At 36.4% G+C, this 21,437-nt stretch overlaps 1 protein-coding gene across 6 annotated transcripts in view; it reads left to right on the top strand.

Annotated features, from left to right (window-relative positions):
- PTPRZ1 (protein tyrosine phosphatase receptor type Z1) overlaps positions 1–21,437 on the top strand; it is a 136,220-nt gene that overhangs the window by 97,264 nt on the left and 17,519 nt on the right. For 3 of the 6 annotated variants that reach the window (XM_027720810.2, XM_027720812.2, XM_039383741.1), the window contains 6 exons: positions 760–4,330; positions 8,027–8,171; positions 15,018–15,109; positions 18,227–18,312; positions 20,576–20,596; positions 20,764–20,860. In XM_027720810.2, coding sequence (XP_027576611.1) covers positions 760–4,330; positions 8,027–8,171; positions 15,018–15,109; positions 18,227–18,312; positions 20,576–20,596; positions 20,764–20,860 — 4,012 coding nt within the window. The remainder of the gene's footprint in view (positions 1–759; positions 4,331–8,026; positions 8,172–15,017; positions 15,110–18,226; positions 18,313–20,575; positions 20,597–20,763; positions 20,861–21,437) is intronic. The other 3 variants (XM_027720811.2, XM_027720813.2, XM_027720814.2) reach the window with 2 other exon arrangements.

Genomic DNA, 21,437 nt, shown 5'->3' with positions numbered 1-21,437 from the left:
ATCTGTCCTTAAAAGTCAAAACTCTTACACAGATTTTGCACAAAGTATCATTATTCATTGTTATTCCTGGTCAGCAAACAAAGGGTCATAACAGGGACTAGAGGATATCACTTACAACACTTGTGAAACACAGTCATGCTGACCATCCTGAAATCTTTTTCAGAAAACTCAGAAGATTCAGCAGATTTGAGGGCAGGTCATAAATATATTTTACAAATTCCATTATTATTACAATTAAATTAACATCAGGATATTAGTGCAAATCTCTAAGACGTTCTGATAACAAACTCATTTTTTCATGGGTATACATCATCATCATCATGGCTAGGCTTCATGAACGAAGATTTGGGAATATTTGTGTATACAATATACACTGTATATTGCATATACAATTACATTTTATTAGGAAAGAGGCAGAGGTTTTTTTAATAAAGTAAATACTATGACTGATTTTGTTTCTCAAACCCAATAAAAGTATCACAATATTTAGGAAGTTGTTTAGACAAAGGATTTTTTTTTGTTTGTATTGCAAATAATTGATATTTTTCAAGAGAGAAGAGGATACCTGTTATTTGCAGAAATACTTTCTTAAGTATGCTTAATACTTTTTTAAGACCAGCAGTTTTCTCAAGTATTGTCTTGCTTTGCCCCTCTTATTTTATGGAGCCAGGAAAATATATTGTTGCAGTTTTAGTTTTCATTTGGGTACAGAGTCTATAAACATTTTTAATTGTCTTCGGCTATGATATTTTTTCAAAGGATGAAGTTGATGAAAAGGAAACAGAGGTGGATGAAGAAACTGCAATGGTTCCTAGCACTGACAGTACAATAAACCAGTTGAGGAGAGATTTCCAGGTGATTACATCCAGCTACAGTCAAGAAAAAATGGGGACAAATCTCCATGAAGTTAAAACAAATAGATACTTAACAAGAGAGGAAGAATTGCGTAGCAAGGATAATGTTTTCAAAGCAGTTTATTATGCTACTTCTCCACCTGTTGGTGAAATTTCTGAAGAGGAAGATCATTTTTTGGAGTCCCAAACAATTACTGGAATTCCTCCTCAGCTCATCGACTCCACCAAAGGCGTAGAAGAAGAATACATATACCTTTCTTCAGGCACTGAACCAACAAGAATAGCCACTACTGGCCACAGTGACGAAGATTTCTTACTGTCTCCTTTTAAACCTGATGAGGAATCTGATGACTTTTGGAGTTCAGTTCCTACCACTTCTTCAGCGCAGCTGGTTACAGAGGAGACCTCCCAAGAAGATACCCTTCCTTCAGGAAGTCTAGATATAAGTGTGCATGATGTTCTTTCCCAAGGCTCCATTAAGTATGTTTCAGAAGGTGCAGCACCCTCAAGCTCTGATGAGCCTCCAAAGCATACTTCAACTGATGGATATTTATGGCTTCATAATGCTACAGGTCCAACAACTCAATCTGTTGATACATCAGCTAGTAGGCAATTGTCTCAGATCAGTTACACTGATGCTTATGTAGAGGCATTAAAGCCAACTACATTGCCCTCTTCCAGCAGCCCAGTGATTTCACAAGACACTTCAGATGCGGATTTAGAATTGCCACATTATTCTACCTTTGCTTTCTCCTCTGCTGAATTATCACCTCACTCTATCTCTTCAAGCTCTGGAGAATTTGGTTCTGCTTCTGCTGCCAGTGAGGTACTCTCTCAGACAACTCAGCCAGTCTATAATGGTGAGATACCTCTTCAACCTTCCTACAGTAGTGAAGTGTTTCCTCTAGTCACCCCTTTATTGTTTGACTCTCAGATGCTCGACTCTACCCCTGCTACATCAGATAGTGATGTGACCTTGCATGCTACACCTGTATTTCCCAGTGTTGATGTGTCATTTGAACCCACCCTGTCTTCCTATGATGATGTACCTTTGCTTACATTTTCCTCTGCTTCCTCCAGTAGTAAAATGCTTCACCGTTTGTATACAGTTTCTCAAATGTTTCCACAAAGTGCTACTCCAGCTGTTGCAAGTGATAAGGTGTCCCTGCATGCTTCTTTGACGTTGGCAGAGGGTGATACATTAATACAGCCAAGCCTTGCTGAATATGCTGATGTGGTGTCACATCAGACCACTCATGCTGCTTCAGAGACACTGATATTTGGTCATAATAGAACTCACATATTTTCTCAAGTTGAACCATCCAGCAGTGATTTAAATGTGCATGTACTATCTACAATGTCTGAACTTCCTTATGCTTTGTCTGGTAATGTGGGCTCCCTCCAAAGCTTTACTGTTTCATATGACTCTTCAGAATTTGTGCATGATTCTGTTGACATATTTCATCAAGATCCTTTATTTAGCAGCTATAACAATGTACTGGTGCATAAACCTTCTTCTGTAATATCACAAGCTGATACTTTGCTGCAGCCTACACACTCTCTATCTAGTGACATGGATTGGTCTGAAGCATACTCTGGTAGTGAGTCCCTTTTGCCTGATACAGATACTTTGATGATACTTAATGTTTCTTCCTCTGATTCTGTAGATGAGATTCTGTATGAATCGTCTGGGTTTAGTGATGTTAATAACATGCTTCAAAAAGGTGATGTTATATATGGAGATGAGAGAGAACTGAAAATTTCCTCCTCCTTAAGTGAAGTGTCCTCCAGTGCTCAAAGTAAAGTGATACATGAACTTTCTGCATCTGTTTCTAATAATGATGTAATTAAGCAGAATACATCTCTGCAAGAAAGCCCACTTCTTGTTTCTAGCACAAAGGGAATACTTCCAGTCTCTTTTGCTTTTCCCACTACTAAGATATTTGATGATGATATTAGTAAACTTACAGAAAATCACCTTTCTGTTCAGCCTTTGCATGTTACAACTCCGGCCTTTGATGACACTTTGCTTAAACCTATGCTTAGTGCAAGCTCAGATCAAGCTCTCTCTGCCCCTGCTTATAGCAAAATGTTATCCTCGACTCAGCTGTACTTTTATGAGACCTCAGCTACCTTAAATAATGAAGCGTTACTGCAGTCCTCCTTCCAATCTTCTGACGATGGCACTCTGCTTAACACAGTTGCGGTTGTGCCTAGTGATCCGGTATTGGCTGAAAGTTCAAGGGTTCATAAAGATAGTTCTACATTTGACCAAATATTGCATCAAATGGCACCAGGTTCTGCTACAACTGAAATCAAGCTGCATCCTACATCTCCACCTTCTGTTGCTGATATGATGTCAAACACTTTTAGTAAGCCCGCAGCGTCACTTCAAGGTTTATCTGTTTCTTATGCGAGTGAGGAGTATGTTTCATCCAGTTTGTTTAACAGTGAAGTTTTTCAGAAGGTTATGCCTTCATTGTACAGTAGTGATGTTTCATTCCAGCTGACCAGTTTAGAAAATACAAATGCCTTTCCCCTCCAAGCAGCAAATGCCGTAACAACTCCCTTCCTAAGAGGTGATACACTACCACACGTAGCTACTCCTACAGACAGCCGTATCTCTTCAAGTGTTTTTGAAACAAGTGAGGCTGCCAGTGTCTCTTCAAGTTCCACACTTGGTTTTGATCCTGTTCATATGCCTGCAGTTGTTTCTGTTTCTGATGTGTCTGTTCATCACACTCTTCCTTTACCAAATGTACATATTTCAGTTACGGGTGTTCCTTCCAAAAGTGAGATCCCCGTAACTTTGAGTAGTTTGCTGATTCCTTCTAGAGAATCCTCTGGGTTGTCTCCCAGTATCATGTCCAGTACCGATCTGTGGCCTCCTGTAGTTGAGGATGACTACGATGAATATGATGATGGCTTCCCTGTAAGTAACTGTATCTCATGCACTTCCCATAGAGAAGATGAGGATATGGTAGTAGAGGATCAAAATACAAAGGTAAACAATAACAAGGATCAGAGTAACCTAATTATAAGCTCACATTCTGAGAAACCTGAAGAAGATAAATTTTCAGCTGCTGCATCAGACAGTCAGATAAACCATGCCATGGACAGACGTAATTATACATCCATACCAACTTTGACAGCAAGTGTGATACCTAAGAAGCACAACGACCCAACAGTTTTGGAGAACCACTTTCAGACTTCTAGTGTCCAATTGCAAAACACATCAGAGTCTAAGTCTTGGGCTGTTTTTACAAGTGATGAAGAAAGTGGTTCTGGCCAAGGTACCTCAGATAGCCTTAATGATAATGAAACTTCAACAGATTTCAGTTTTCCTGACTTTAATGAGAGAGACACTGAAGGGGCAGTTGAAGCAGGTAACTCAGAATTAACTCCTGGATCATCACAGTCATCAGCCTCATCTGTTACTAGTGATCACTCATCAGTATTCAACATCTCTGAGGCAGGTTAGTTATGGATAAGTCTAATGAATACCGTGGGATGCTGTGAGGGGATACTTTTGTGCTGTAGAAAATGAGGTTTATCTACAGATAATAAAAAGAGAACATAACAGTGCCAGTTAAGTGTGATTAAGGAAGCATTGGGGAACGAGGTGAATGCTGAGCTGGATATCTTGTGAATGCTACTTTTGGCTACTTAAAACTGCAGCTGAAATATTCTGCAGTAAGAAGATTCATAGTCTGCTCTTGGATAGATGCATTCTGTCAGCAGAAATTGAGTGGTGCAAAATCTAAAACCAGAATTTTTGCGGTGCTAATTATTTCATTTTAGTTTTAAAGGTTTGAGAGGGACTTAGGTTCTCTGTTAAGTTCTCTGTACAAAGACAATTGCTGCCCTTATGGAAATAACACAAGAGGAAAACATGCCTCTGCCAGAGGAAACATACCTCTGAGATTCTGTTTTAAACTTACAGCAGCACATTGTTTTTTATTTTCTAAAAGGTATTGAACAGGTATTGAACAGAAGATGCTTGCCTGATTCTGATTCAACTTAATTTTAAAAAATATTAATTTTTATTCTTACTGCGTATGCCACTTTCATATTTCAGTGAGATGCAGAATTTTTGTGCCAGATTTGCATATTCCCAAAATAGAGCCAGATTCTCCTCTATCTGTTTATACTCGGTGCTATTTTCCAATTTATTCCTCTTAAAGTCAGCAAGAGTGTTTGTAGCCGGTGCTTCCAAGGATAAAGTCAGAAGGCAAAACTGATAACACATTTCCTTTGTATTTAAAAATGCACTGTGGAAAATCTGAAGTATTCGGACACATAATTTACACTGTTTCTTGTTAGAGAATTGAAAATCCGAGAGTCAAGTTAAAAACCATCTATGATGTATGGGGGGAAAAAAAGAAAAAAAAACCAGAAAAAAACCAAACCAACCTAACAAAGAACAAACCAAGAAACAAGACTGAATTTGTATTTTAGAAAATAAATTGAACTTCCATTAAGTACTCACGGCACCTGTAGAGGGCAGTATCATTCAACTAAACCCACTAAGGAATGGAATCCACAAAGCAGGGAAAGTGTCGGCCCAGTCCTACAAGTAAATACACGGTTATGTCACATGACATCATATTACTTGTAAACAACAGTATCCTAATATGAAAAGGTGGTAAATTGGCACTCTATATAGCTAGGGCTAGTAGAATGTGAAAAATAGAAAATAAAAGAAAATAGAAAATATATTTAAATTAGTAGGAATCCTAACAAGATAGCTGTTACAAGACTAAATCAATAAGTGAATTAGTTCAGTGGGTAAATAGTTACCACTTTGTGTAAAATACATAACATTTCTTTAAAAATTAGCAAGAATAACATCAATATTTCAAAACCTATGTTACTAGTATGAATGAGTGTTACCATAAGATACTTTGAGTTTATATAATGGGTGTCATTTGAATTGTTCTCAGAAGTAACTCAAAAAGGCTTATACAATGCTGGAGGAGGAAGAGTACAACAGACTTAGTTTTTCTTCTAGATACTCTTGAAAGACACTAGAGAGTATCATTTCATGTACATTATTTTTTCCAATAAACAATGCCAAATACTGTCTTTTAATAAACTGAAAAATTAATTTGAGAATGTCTAACATGGTCTACTGTAAATCAAAGACATACTGGCTTAATTAAATTATAAAGAAATGAAACAAAAACAAACAAAAAAGAACCTCTCAGCTGAGAACTTATTTATATGTTACAGTGGATTTACTGGAAATTGATGAAATGTCTTCTTGTTGTGACCATTACAGAAAAAAAGTTTTCATTTAAACATCTCTCAGTCTTGTAGTTGTTGATGCATAATTATGCTTGTTCTGAACTAAGACTTTATCCATAAGACCTCTGTGGCTACTTAAACCTTTCAACTTCGGTTGAAAAACTAGGAGAAATTAATAGAAAGAAATATATGAAGGATCCACACACATCAGTTATTAGAAATAAATCTACCATAGATGAGACTGCCTTTTCAGCTGCCGTCATTGGAATGATGTCCAAATAGACAAGAAACCCTGTGCTACAGGAGAAGCCTGCCCTTAATTAACCACAGGAGGAATCCTAATAGGATTTGGTCATGCAGTTTGAAGGAGTCCTGTCATTATACAGATAAGGTTGGGTTTTGTGCTGTGAATTGGTCCACAGCTGGATAATCTAGTATGACTGTTTCAGTGGGATCATATTATGTTCTCTCATGCATACGTATAGTTTTTTCTGAAATCAATAAGAAGTACTAATTTTAACCCACTCACTGGAAACTCAGGGACAGATTTTTTCAGAAGTAACTTGTGCCTTAATTACTTTGTCTACTGAGCTGCAGGATTTAAAGAGTAGTGATTGATGTGGCTGTTAAGAGTGCTTTGAACTAAAAGCAAGATGTCTGCAAGATCAGAGCCTAGACCTTTTTGCATATGAAGTTCTGAAAGCCCCTAAACTCAAGAAAATGCAAGCAACCAGAGAGCTGCCTGGAAATCTGTACAGGGTGAAGCCATTTGTTTTTTGACATCCTATTTAGAACACACCGCTTGCTGTCTTTTTTTTTTTTCCAGATCCAACTCCATTCCTTCCTCCATTTTGTGTGAGAGCTTTTTATTCTTGTCGAATTGGTCTCTTGAAATCCCAGTGCAGTGTAGCTGATTTCTAGACAGCAAAATTCTGCTCCTATACAGAAAATTCATTGAATTCGGACTATTCACAAAAGCAGAAAACATTCCAGAGGTTTAATCCTAACAAGTGCAAAAAGTGTTTATTTCTCCCTTTTAACTCACATAATGGTCACAGATCACAGTAAACTGCACAGATTGAAAAAAAAAATTAGTTATTGTTAGTCAAAGTCACAGCTTTAAAATGTTTACTTTTTAAGGTATGACCAAATGCAGGATTGATGTCGTCCACCATTGTGTTTTCTTCTTTAATGAAATTATAGAATATATTGTTTTAATTTTCATACAGATTCCTATGCTCAAATATTTTGTTCAGCCAGCATTACATGGCTCACAGAAACATGAAATCTAAGGAATATCTAAATAATAATTCAGATTATTACCTCCACCTGTAAAGATGGAGGTAGGAAATTTAATTCTGGCTCCAGTATAGTTGAGGGAGGAGGTGCACCAATTGGATTCAAAGGAAGCAGGATGTATCTATAAGGCAAGTTACAGAATGGGCAATGGATTAAAATAAAGAAAGCTTAACTGCAATGCAGCAAGCACATAAGAACTATTGCAAGAAAATTTTCCTATTAAACTATTAGCCAGAGAAGTGATTTGCATTATATGAGTGACAGATTAATATCAATTCCAATGCACATTCCAATATTACATTTTCAGATTTTTAACTCATTTGGCTTTCAGCTAATAAACAGATGAAAATAAAAAACTTTCTTCTATATTTTAACAACAATCTGCTATTCTTACAAAGAGAAGTCTCCACTGCTGGAAAGCTGAGTCACATGATCTTGAATACTTTGCTTTACCCTCTATCTGCTTATTTTCTGTAAGCTGGTTTGCAAATGTATACACTTTCTGCAGTATGTAGTAAAAAACAGAGGTAAGTGGTATTAAGTAGGCTCATTATAAGACACATTCACTCGTGCTGTGCATTTCTCAGAATTTAAACATGGACTGTTTCAATTTTCTCTGACTGCAGAGGCAAGTAATATTAGCCATGAGTCTCGTATTGGTCTAGCTGAGAGTCTGGAATCAGAGAAGAAGACAGTTATACCACTTGTGGTCGTATCAGCCCTGACTTTTATCTGTCTAGTGGTTCTTGTGGGTATTCTCATTTACTGGAGGTAAGTTGTTTTTTGGTTGATCTTTTATTCAATTCTAAAGAACTCTGATTTGAAAACTGTGACTGGCATTATTGAGCTGGTTTATAGGACAGAGACTGGATCTTGTCTCTCACAATGTCTTCATATTGCTTTCAGTGCCATAAAGAAGACAAAATAAGGTGGTTTCTGTCCAAAGCACTCAACTGCAATTCTTTTTGTTTGCAGAGGGTTTAACCACTGCAAATAGTTTATTTCCATATTGTGAGATTTTAGTAAACAATTACTTGTGCTTATTAATCACCTAGAAGCCAAGTGACTTAGAGCACTGGGAAGAGCAAGAGGGAGAAGAAAAATAAATAGCATGGCATGGGGTTTTTTCTATCTTTCCAATTCATTAACAGTTAAAAAAGGTAGTTGTTGATTCAGAATGAGAATCTATGGTCCTCAATAGGACTGTGTGAATAAGCAATTCATAGGCTACTGTAGGAGTTTCTGTAGCTGACATTATATACAAGGTAGAAATGGGAGTTTAGTGATACTATAATAGTGTAGCTGTTTGAAGATCACTTACTGAGTAGCTGTTATGATGTTCTGTGATTAAAAAGTTGTTCTACTTTGTGATTCTGCCAAACCAAAATTAGCCCACCAGCCTTTCCAACCTTTTAGCAGGTAACTAAGGATGTGTTTCTTGTGCACACTCATACTCAGGTTTCTTCATGGACATGTTTTTCTAACTTAATAAATTGATATGCCAGTAAGAAAAAGAGATAGGATAAAGAGAATTTATAAGTATAAGAAGTCATGATAACATAATCAGTGAGAGTGTGAAAATGCTCTGTGTGTAATCAGTGAATGTCTGAAATACTGCAAGTTGGCCTGAGCTAAAAGCATGTCTGGAATCTAGTTGGCAGTATGTGGCACTGATCCCAGCCTTTGGCACTCTTTTGTTGGTTCTAAAGCCAGTCTTCCTAGGGACATGTATGCTTAAGCTCTCAAAACCCATGCACTTTTTCAAGTGTGGAAATTCTCAGGGATGAAGTGCAGTGGTGGACCAGAAGAGGGAAGTAAGTTGCAAAAACTTCCTACCATGGAGGTTTTTGCTGTTCAGTGATTGCCTGGAACCTGATCCTGTCACTGCTTCTGCTGTGCTAACACAGAAACCAGCAGTCAGAAACAGGACCTTGCTCTTACAAGAACTGTACAAAGAAGGGGGAAGACACACTTAAGCATCTCACAGAAGCTTCCAGAGCTTGTTTCTTCTTCCCCAACCCCCACTAATCCCGCTTAATCTAAAATGCAAAAAAATGGTGGAGAACAAGTAAAGAGACTCAGACTACACTTTCCAAGCTACTGACTACTGTAGTCTCCGTATGTGATGTCCAAGTTGTGCTTACTGACTTTTCTTCTAGTCTCCTGACACTGGTTTTCTGTTGGCCTATCAGGATATGTCCTACATGGGGACAGAACACGTTCCATCCCTGAACAGACTAGGCTTGAGAAATTGAGTTCAAGCTTCCTTTTTTCCAGACAAGTGTGCTAGTGAGTCAGTCAGCAATTACCATGGTTAAGGACACTTCTGAAAATGAATTTTGATAAATATTTCTTCTGTTTTCCCAAGTAGAAGTTAATTGTCATAATAATTGCAGAACTCATTTCTTATGAGTTCTTATGTCTAGTTGGATAATTATACTGTCCATCCCAGGATTTCCAGCTAACCACTTGCATACTGAGAATCTTTTCGTGTCTGTCATGTTATGCAACATGAATGTTCATATTTATCTTCCAAAGGGGTTCATCCCTGATGCTGAACAGTATTTGAAATCTCTTCTATTTGCCAAAGAACACCATCCATTTAAAGACCCAGATTGTACAATTCAGTTCTAGTAATCCTACACATTACAAGCTTGTTTTTGTTGAATAACATGGTGCTCATTTTGTATTCTTTTTCTGAGAATGAACAACTCTGTAAAGCGGGTCTTTCAGAATAAAATAAAAATCCCGTTAGCAATAATATCTTCTTGAATGGAATTTAATCTTTTCTGTATTTCTTGTGTACTACAAAATAAAATATGGAGCTCTTTTATTGATAATCCTCCACAAAATTCTCTTGGCATTATGATAACACCAGTAACTATTTCTTATTTCAGGGGAATGAAACATAAGAAGTATGTATTGTAGGTAGGACTTGGTAGCCCTCTTTCAAAGTTACCAAAACCCTCACCTCTTTGTAAAGCCTGGAAAAAACCAAGATATTAATTTCATTGCTATGCAGTTTTTATTGAGCCTGGAAAATATTACTAGAAAGTCTGTAATATTTTTTGTGGTTAGATTTATATTATTTTGAAATAGTTGAGGTAAGCTGTCAATGTTTCTTTCTGTAATGCTCTTTTATTTTTTTTTTTTAATTTGGGCCAATTATTTTCGCTTATTAAAATTCATAAAAATTTTATGTTTTCAAGAAGTTATCCTATATTCCTGTTTCAACAGTAGTCAGTTAAAAAAGCATTGGTATATCCTAGCTGGTTATTTGAGTGAATAATGCTTTGGGTTGTTTCCGCTATTAACTCCTAATATGAATATGCAAAAGGTGTGTTATTTGGTTTAGAAAACCAATAACTACAAAGAGCAACAAGTTCTAATCTCTCAAGGTTAAAGAAAGGCAAAATTATTTTGTTCTTCACTTGAATGACTTGTATTAGAAAAATAATTCTATACCATCTGTTGTTTGGGTTTTGGTTTGGGGTTTTTTTTTACATGAAATTGTTAATCAGCACTTGAGGAAATTCCTCAATCTCTTCCCTATACCATTAGGCACAGTTTCAATCTTTTTTTGGTAAAATATTAATTCCTCTAACAAGGATGGAAACTTCTAATGGCAAAATTGTCTAAAGATTGACTAATTGCCAGTAGGAAAATAGGCAATTTTGAACTACTCTGTTTCTGTGTATCTTTTGTGATTCAAGCAATTTTCAAGTAATTTCATTTTCCTTTAATTTCTTCAGCATGTGTAAGATTACAGTGGAATAAACAAGGAGATTCTTTTGCCTGTTTAATGGTCTTGTTGTCCAGATAGACTTTTTTTAAAGCTTTAGAGAGAATTTTCTGTCCAAATCTAGAATTTATCCATTTTTCTCAGTATCTGTCTACTTGACTGAGTCCTTGCAGCAGAGATGCAGGAGGAGTATTTGAAAGTACTTGCTCTGTTCTATTCTGGATGGCTTCATTATTACCATTTTTCTTAATTAATCGTATTTGTGCAGATCAGTTTTATAATAGTCACTGTAAGAAGAGCTTGGAGAATAGTAGAACGGTAGCAGTTGTCAGCTGTGGGAGTTGTACCATTCAAAATTCTTTTCCAATGAATATATGTGAACTCTAGTAAAAGACTGGCTGTAATAACACTAACCGCAAACTGCTAATGCCTTCCAGCTACATTTGTATCCGTAGACTTACTGAATATCAGCTGACTGTCATGCAGGCTCTTACACATCTCATGACAGCAACACATCAGAAATTACCAACCTGATGGCAGACAACACCCTGAGTAGCCATTTAACTTTTAACTTTCCTCTACTACCCCATATCTTTGAAACAGAACTGTCAGAAAATGTTCATTTCCTTATTCATTATTTGAACTGATACCTTTAGTCCTGTGATAAGTTTATGAGAACGGAGTTGAGAACCCTCTCTAAGGATCGTTAAACTTGCGCATGGAGAAACACTAAAATCAGATTTAAATTCACAAAGGCCACACTCATTCATCCATGAAGGAAAAACTTTTCAACAGTGTGACATCAAATTATAAATAAAAGTGACATCAAATTATAAAATCTGACAAAATTCCAGCTGACAAGCACATAAAAGTTAATTGTAGCCATTTAAAAATTGAATAATTGGCATCATTGGATCCATTGAAGATCCATTTGAAGATCCTTTGACTCTATCAGATCTTTAAATTATCTGAACCTTTTAAAAGTAAATTCAAATAAGTGTTTGAGAATGCTTATTGGTACATAATCCTATGAGCTCAAAAGAAGTTCTCAGAGAAATAACTGTGCCTCTAAGACCATTCTTGGCAAGCAGGGGATGTGCAAACACATCCTCTCACAGATGCCTCTTGACTTCCAAGGTTCCACTCCCTTCCTCAGTCCGTGCAGCAGCAAACACCATGCACATATGCACGTTCCCATGCACACACAGTGTCGTGCTCTTTGCCTGCCTCAGTGACAATCCCAGTTAAGCTCTGAGCAATCCCTGCCCTGGAGGAGAAGTAGACAGATATCCTCAGCCAAGGTCAAGGGGCCCAAATTCTGGAAAAACAGTCTGAGGCTTAGTCTTGTCCAAAGTTCCCATTGAAGTGTTCATTCAGATCTAGTGTCCCTCCTGTTCGACAGAAGCACTGCTGCTGCTGCATGCCTTCCTATACAGATCCAGACACTGTAATTAATTCAATGGCTTAGCACCATCTCCATATATAAAGTGTGTGATCGAAGAAGTGCTGTGTCTAAATTACAAATTACAGTTTTAGGTTGAAGATCTAAATTCTGTGATGAAAGGTGTAAATTAAATAATCAGTTTAACATTGAGTGATGGGACCTTTGTCTGGAAGTTTGAAATAGTCATCACTTTTTTCATTAACAACAAGTGATAATTAACGATATGTGGATATTAGCATTAGGTTTAATCATGAAGGCTTTCACTGCTGATGCAGAAGCAGATGGAGTGCCTATTTGTGAGTCTTATTACAGGTTAAGTCAACTGCTATGAATTTGTCTCTCAAATGTGCTAAGGGTGTAATTTATTTTCAGCCACAATTAACTTGTTAAAGATGAAAAATACATTGGTTCAGTGACAGATAATGAGTGTATGGCATATTATGGGGACATTTTAAGTACTACTTTAGATGTGAAAGCAATTATGCTAATTAAATTCTTTATAGCTCAATCTTTTCTCAAGCAAGGAGGTGACAAAACTCTGTAATGTTAGTCCATAAACTTTAGGTATGACCATTGTTCACAAGCAGTAGATATTTGGGGAAGGACACTTTTTGGGTTTGGAGCTTTAGCATCAGGCTGGTTGGCATGTTTGGTTGGTGCTGTTTTTGATAAGCATAGTACAGCATTCACTGTGCCCAGCAGGCAGAGCCGGACTTTCCAAAGTGTTTGATGATTTAAAGTAATTTGGCACTTGCCTACATTTTGGACATTCACACACAGTCCTGAGACTAACTCTTGAGTCTTATGCTAGCAGTGAGACAGCCTCTCTCACCTCACCAGCCACTAACTAACTGTAAGGTGGTAGACTCTTTAAAAATTAGAAAGGTGTTCCCAGGCACATCCTGAATGTGTTCTTGGTCTGCATCCAAAGTTGCCATTTCTAAGTAAAACCAGCTACGTAACAGATAGCATTGCTCCAAAGCTTCTCTGTAAACATCACAAATATGCTTTGAGAGGATTCTAGTTTCAAATTAATTTGTCCTGTGAATCACCAGAACTGTTTTGTGTGCCACAGTTTTCCCTTCGATGTAGCTGTCCACTTTTTCTTGTGTTTTAAGAGAATCTGTATTGTACACAGATCAAAAATTCCCAACAAATTCCGAGATTATGGGCATGTTTCCCAGAGGCTTAATTCAAATAAACCTACCAAAGTCTTTATTATCTTCATTAATGTTCTGAAAAGGATTACAACAGCCACATATTCCCTATCTATTTTTCAAAGTATCTTCAAAATTTATGGTTTTTTATAACAATTATATCACTGCAATGATATAGGAATGGTACAGAATTAAAAATCACAATGGTTACACAAAGTAACAATCATACAACAGCTTCAGCTTTGAAGAAACAGAATGTCATAAATATAAAATGAGATTAATATTTTTGTGATGCATATATTTCCTTTTAAATTTAATGATTAGTGAATAATATTTCAAAAAGATTAAGTGACCCAAAGTAAAGATTGTTATTAGTATGTCTAATCATATGGAGATTTTTTAATTAAAGAGGCTTTGCAAAGCTTACAGCAGCAGTTGATTACTCATTCCCTTGAATAGCTTGGACTGTTAACAGATGCTATTCCTATTATCTTCGCATCTGGATTACAGCACAGATACAAATAACATTGTGGGTCATAGTTGAAGTTGATTCCATTTGTATTCATACTTCAATGTTTTTGCAACAAAGCTGGCATCTCCTGGAGTTAGAAATTCCCCTGTTTCTGTCTGTCAACTTTGGGAAGTCCTCCTTGGTTAAAGTTCCCTCACAGTTGCGATTACATTATGAAAATAATGTTTAGCCCCAGTCACAGTAGTTCTAGAGCCACTGTTAAGCTGTTACAGGGCACGTTGTCTTTTACTGCATTTCCATATTTGCAGTAGGATCTATCAATGAGTTACCACAACTGATCTCATACACTGCTTCATCTTCAGGCTAGTATAATCACATAAAAGGGAACAGTAACTGTGTGGGGGAATTTGAATAAGCCAGGAAGACAGTAGCATTTTTTGTACTTGGAATTGCACAGCATCTACAGTACCTCCTGATGCAGAGTTCCTCTTTCAGCTGTCACTATGTCTGATGCGTGCTCTATCCTCTGCCTCTGGTATAGGTACAGTTACATGAACTATGTATTATACTGAGGTAATGTATCGTCAAGTTGTATGTATAATTTGGTGGTGTGCTGGGGGAATATTTATATTGTAGCAGTAGTATTTGACACTCAATGAAAAATGGTTTTCAAAACCAAGATTTTTCTTTCTGACTCAATAATGCCAGAATTCCGAAAGATCTTAGATAATGTTTTGTTGGGGTTTTTTGTTTGGTTTGTTTGTTTGTTTTGCAATATTTATTTATGTTTCTTCCCCTCCAGGAAATGTTTCCAGACTGCTCACTTTTATTTAGAAGATAATACATCACCTCGAGTGATTTCTGCTCCCCCAGCGCCAATCTTCCCAGTCTCAGGTATTTCTGGCAACTACTCTGTGGATTGGTGTTAGCTGTCGGAAGATACTGTTTTATATGTGTCAATATGAATTCTTCACGTACTGTAACATCTGTAAACCAGAGATTTGTAGCCTCTTGTACAAATCTATGTAAACACAGGTGCACTTGATGTCGGCAGAGACTAGTGTTCCTAATACTCTCTCCTGTAGGTAACAAAGAAGAGAAATATTTTCACCTTACAGAGTTGTCTCAAAGATACGCTGTGCCTTCTAGCCATTTGAGGTGTAACCTCACTGGAGTGGCTGCTGCTAGTGTAGCCCTCTGAGCTATGCTAAATAGTTCTAGTTTACTGTCTCAAGATGGAGCAACATATTCTGCTATATTTCTGCCTTTAATTGGGTTTGTCACCATTGTATAGAACATTTCCTATTCTTTTTACCAGCAAGATGAGCATATGTCTCATCTGTCTGCATTTCATTTCAATTATGTGTTCTTAAACTTATGTATTTTACTAGAATATTTACTATGGTAAAGTTCTCTGGGATCCTTTCATAAAAATGGTACAGAAGTTCAGAACCTTATTGGTGTCTTCTGGTTCTATATCCACCACATTTATTTGTAGAAATTCTGTCTTTTCCTTCCTCCTGAAAGGGTATCAGAGGAGCACATGCAGCCCTCCCAGCTTTTTCAATCTGTGTAGAATGAAAGCACTCTAAATAGATTAATTCTGAAGCAGATCCTAAGCCACATTTTCACCTGTGAGACAAGGATATCTTGTTCCACAAGTAATGTTTTTACAAACTGCTATTACACGAGGCGATATATTCCCATGGAATGAATAAGGGAAGAAAATCAGCCCTTGGGTAGATAACTAGTAAACACACTTAATTAAATAAATCCCAAACATTAGGCTTCTATTGTAACTGAATTGTAGACATCTTTAAATTATCTTTAAATGCCTTTTGTATTGATTGCCACTGTTAGGAGTTGCATAACCTTTTACTAAATGAGTTCTGAGTTCTTAAAATATGTGTTTTGAAGCTGGAGGTTTTCCTTCTGAAATGCTGATAAATATTAAAGAGAAAAGTTTTTCCAAGTGACTGAAGATACATAAAACATTTTATGGAAAAAGCTGCAAGCACCGAGGAAATAGTTCATTTTATTTTGCATGCAACAGATGTCAAGTGAGCAGGTTTTGAGTTTTCTATTGTACAAGTGTTGCAGCAGTGTAATTTTACAATTGAGTTTAACTACGACATAATACCTTCAAAGAGTGTAGGCAGGAAGAGCATTTTGTAACTGCTAAGTTTAATTCCTATGGATATGACCAAAAGCACACTCCACAGATCTCATTATATATTAAGTCTTTCTTTTGAAGGGTTTCATTGGTAGAGAGAGGAGATCAGTTATTCACAGAAAATGCCATGGCACTTTGCAGAACAATTCAAAGATGCATTCAAATAATAATCAATTACAGGGTAGTATTTCGACCCACTATCAAACTCTAAGTAGTTTGAAGTGGTATCTACCATCCAGATATAAAATACATTCCTGGTTCAGAAGTGATTGAGTTGGGAGATTAGCTCTGGCAATGAAACGAAACCTGAGATCTCTTTCTCTCATGTTGTCCTCACTCTTAGGGTCATTTGCCTACCCTTCTGGTTCTGTGTTTGCATATCTTTAGGATAAACACTTTATATCAGATTTTATCTCTGAAGTGTGAAGATAATGTTACATGGTTGTTCAGCTTCTCTTAGGCTTGACTGGATAAATTCACTTTTTTATTAGGGTCCAGTCATGTAAGTAGAAGACCAGATAGATCTTACTACAAATCAAAAAATTCTTGGTAACTGAAAGCTAAAATTATTAGGTGGGCTAAATGCTGAACATTGGTTGATGTAAATAACAGGTCCTTGTTCAATGTTTTTGATGTTTTGTTCTCATATGAAATAGTGATGAAATTACAGATTGTGAAATAAACATATTTTTAGTCCATGAAAGGCTTTAAAAAAAAAACAAAAAAACAAAACAACAAAATTATTCTTCAGAACCAACACTCTGTGAAAGAATATCCTCCTTTAACAGATAATTAACAAGCAGATGACTTTGTTTGCGTGGCATCTTTGCAGGAAAGAGAAGATTAAAAGTCCCAAAGATTTTTGGCATGATCTCTGATGAATGTTCTACACAAGAGTGTTTTTCTATATTTGTTTAAAGTAAAATGAAGATGTCCTGAAATATAAATATCAGATGGAAAATTCAGACTCAGTATCAGAACCCCAAAGTTACATGAATCACGGTTATTCCTTGAGAACGTAGATCTTTTCTTTGTGAGTATCCAGAAAGTCTTAAACATAAATCTTTCACTGAAATCTTGAAATACAAGACCTGGTATGAAAATTTGCAGTCAGTACTGCCAGGATCAGACTTATTATTCATAAATAATTGTAGAATCATGAGGAGAATGGGGAGGAAATTCTGGACTGGAAGTAGTCGCTGATGCAGTAAAAGATTAAAAAAAAGATTCCTTTGGATACCAATGCAAACATGCAACATGTCAGTTAATATTAAACTACTGGTATAATGCTGCTTTAATTTAGTAGGCTTGGGACTATGCGGCCAGTCCATATACTGGATCAGAATTCCAGTGCAACACTAATCAGCATAAAACACCCACACAACTCTGGCGAATCATTCATTCTTGCTTTATCAGTATTATTCAGAGCTGTGCTCCTACATTCTCCCTTTGAACATCTTGTAGCAAACAGATAATATTCCCATTTCTCCTTGACTTCACAGGGAATTCTGTGTGTTCTTCTATTTACAGACAAGCTCAGCGTCTTGCAGAATCAGCACCTTGATTTGGGGGGCTTAAAGACAGAGCAAGATCTAGCAAGGCATTTTCTTTATTTTCTTCCTAAATAATTGTTTAGAAACGTACAAGTGTTAGATAACTATTTTAGAAATGTTAATGATGTTAAAGAATGTTTAATTTTTGTGGGAGTTGTATATCCAAAGTTCATGCCAAAATTTTATTTCAGGATGTTGTGTGGATTGCCTACATATAAACTTCTTTATATGTCACTAGCTTTTTATTCTTCATAAATATATTTTTTGTCTTTTCCCACCCCTAAGATGATGTTGGAGCAATTCCAATAAAGCATTTTCCAAAACATGTTGCAGATTTACATGCAAGTAATGGTTTTTCTGAAGAATTTGAGGTATGGCTCTATGACGTCGTCTTTCTTCTTAGTACATACAGATAATGTTAAGTTAAGTTTGCCTGGAAACAAAAAACAGGGGATTACATTCTGACTTGGGCACCAATTTCAGGAATGCATGTAAATACAAGTGCTGTGAGCCCAGTAAGGAGTTCATGCATAAAGACTAGGGAGATTTATAAAAGCTAACAGGACTGGAATGAAAATGGCAATATTTATTACTGTGATAAAATACTAAATGATTGTGTGAATAAACTGTGCAAAGATAATGCAATGTATATGACTTATCAGATACAGTGGTAGATCTAAAGCTTTGCCAATACTAATGAAAATTTAATTTTGCAGAAGCTACCCACATTTGCTTGCTCCATTTACAGGGAAAATAAAATGGAAGTAATAATGAGTACACGTGGCAAGACTTCTGATTAACAGGGGAGCTAATGTAGTCTTCATATGTGGTAGTAAAAGATTTACAGTTCCTTTCCCAAAGTATATAGTTCATAAAAGGTATTTCAAAATATTGAGACATATGCTCTAATCATATAATGTTATTATCACCATATGTAACTAATGAACTTCATCTTTTTTTCACATTCGTGTGTATTGCAATCAATTTATAGATAGGTATGTTCTTACTTAATTCACATAAACATTAAAACCCCAAATACTTTAATTAAAGATATTAACATTTTTTACAAGAGATTTCTAAGCAAATCAGTCAGTTGGGATGGAAAAAAAATTTTTAATTGATCTATATTAATTTAAATATGATTGTAATATTCCTGCTGCAAAAACAATAATGAAAGTAAACAATTCATAGTTTTGCATCATTTGATTTTGCTTTTGTTTCTCCAGCCAATGTATTGTGATCTAATGAACCAAAAGTTCCATGTCCTTCACATAACCTACTTCATCAACATTTCTTCTTCAATTCATTTAACATTCAGAACATCCATTTGATTGTTGGACCAAACTTGTAAATACTTGTGAATGTCCAGTTCAATATTCATATATTACACGTGCATATGCACTGGCGGGACTGGACTCCAGCCAGACTGGCTATTAGTAAGAGCAGATGTTGAAGGACAGTGTGTAAATACAGTGGTTCCAAAGCTCTTTCACCATTAGTGAGTACAGCAATACAGAAATCAGACTGTTTGTCTTAAATTGATCTTTTCCTACAATTGTACTTTTCCTAAATTACAGCGGTGATCCAAAGACTAAATATGCTACACCTCACTGAACTACAACTGCCCTATCTGGAGTATTTCATGCAAATCTTAACTGTCTTGGAGATCCTTCTTGACTTTACAGAGTACTCCAGAATTAGTGTCCTGTTCTTTTCTGTACTGATGGAGAACTTAGAAGATTGGGAAAAACTGAAATACAGTCATTGTCTTTGCAGAGTTAACATACATTTGAAGAGTACAGGGGTTGTTCGGGTTTTGGGGGTTTTTAAATTTTTTTTTATATTACTATAAAACAACTGATTTAAAATCTAATTTTTATACCTGTAACCATTTTTCATATCTATATTTAAATAGGTGAAGGTGATTTATATTAAAAGGAATTATCAAAAGTGTTGGGAAACCTTATTATGGTACTTTTAGCAATGACAACTTATTTCCTACTTAACAATGTGGACCTTATAAATGCTTGAGTTTCCTGTCATCTAAAGTAATAAATAAAATAAAATAATTTTGTGAGTCTTGCAGACTTTGTGCCTGTCTTTTCAAGCCTTTCTCTCTCTTTATAACATTGTTGGCTTCATTGTGAGACTGTTGGCAGGCTGAGTGAGGGCTGTAACTCTGTCCTTCACCAGAGTGCCATGAGGCTGACAGAGTGGCACACAGTCCTGCTTCAGTGAAGGTTTTGCAGCTGAATGCGAAGAGAGCAAAAGTATTCCACAGAGAAACTAATGCACTTATAAGGACCAAGAAAAAAATCCAGCGAAAGTTAAAGATATAGATAATCTGGCTAAAGTCTGTGATGTTACTCATATGTATAAGCTTTCACTGGCCTAAGGTCTAACATTAAAGCTAAAGATAGGAAAACAGATGCCAGTATTTTAACTGGAAAATTACCTCGTTTCCTTTAGGAGTTATGTAAAAATATTCAGTTTTGTTGTTATTATGGAGATATATATTGCATGACCATAACTGTTTTCCATATAGTAATTGTAGTTTATATAAACACTTATCCATTTGTTCTGTGCTGTGGAATTTGATTTTTTTTACTTTTTTTGCATTCATTCCCTCATTAGACACTGAAAGAGTTTTATCAGGTAAGGAATTATTTCACTGCATTTTTTTTTTTTAGCAATGAAGTAGTTGTAAAATATCATAGATAATTGGGTATAAGGTTGTGGTTCTTTTCATGATTACTTACTGTATTTTAAGACATTTTATGAATCTTAATACTTACTAAAATATAACATAATTTTTTTTTCAGGAAATTCAGAGCTGTACTGTAGATCTAGGTATTACATCAGACAGCTCTAATCACCCTGACAACAAGAATAAGAATCGATACATAAACATTGTTGCTTGTAAGTAAAGGCATCATTTGGTGTTTTGTTTAAGAAATAATTATAGACAAGTATAGGTTTATATGTTTTTGAAGGGAGTAAAAATACCTCTACACTGAAAGCAGAGAAGAGGCAGTCTAGGAGATTCCTAGAGTGTATAGAAGATAATTTCCTGCACCAGTTGGTAAATGAGCCTACCAGGGATGGGACCCCATGCATCACTACAGGCTGGACACAGAGTGGCTGGAGAGCAGCCAGGCAGAAAGAGACCTGGAAGTTTGGATTGACAGGAAGCTGAACATGAGCCAGCAGTGTGCCCAGGTGGCCAAGAAGACCAATGGCATCCTGGCCTGGAACAGGAACAGTGTGGCCAGCAGGACCAGGGAAGTGATTCTTCCCCTGTACTCAGTGCTGGTGAGGCCACACCTGGAGTGCTGTGTCCAGTTCTGGGCCCCTCAGTTCAGGAAGGATATTGAGGTGCTGGAGCGGGTCCAGAGAAGAGCAATGAGGCTGGTGAAGGGACTGGAGCACAAGTCCTATGAGGAGAGGCTGAGGGAGCTGGGGTTGTTTAGACTGGAGAAGAGAAGGCTCAGAGGAG

Source organism: Pipra filicauda, unplaced genomic scaffold (genome assembly GCF_003945595.2).
Source record: "Pipra filicauda isolate LSUMZ 115617 unplaced genomic scaffold, ASM394559v2 scaffold113_size4260070_pilon, whole genome shotgun sequence".
NCBI lineage: Eukaryota > Metazoa > Chordata > Aves > Passeriformes > Pipridae > Pipra > Pipra filicauda.
The sequence above is the reverse complement of the archived record's forward strand: the minus strand, read 5'-3'. Positions and strand labels throughout refer to the sequence as shown.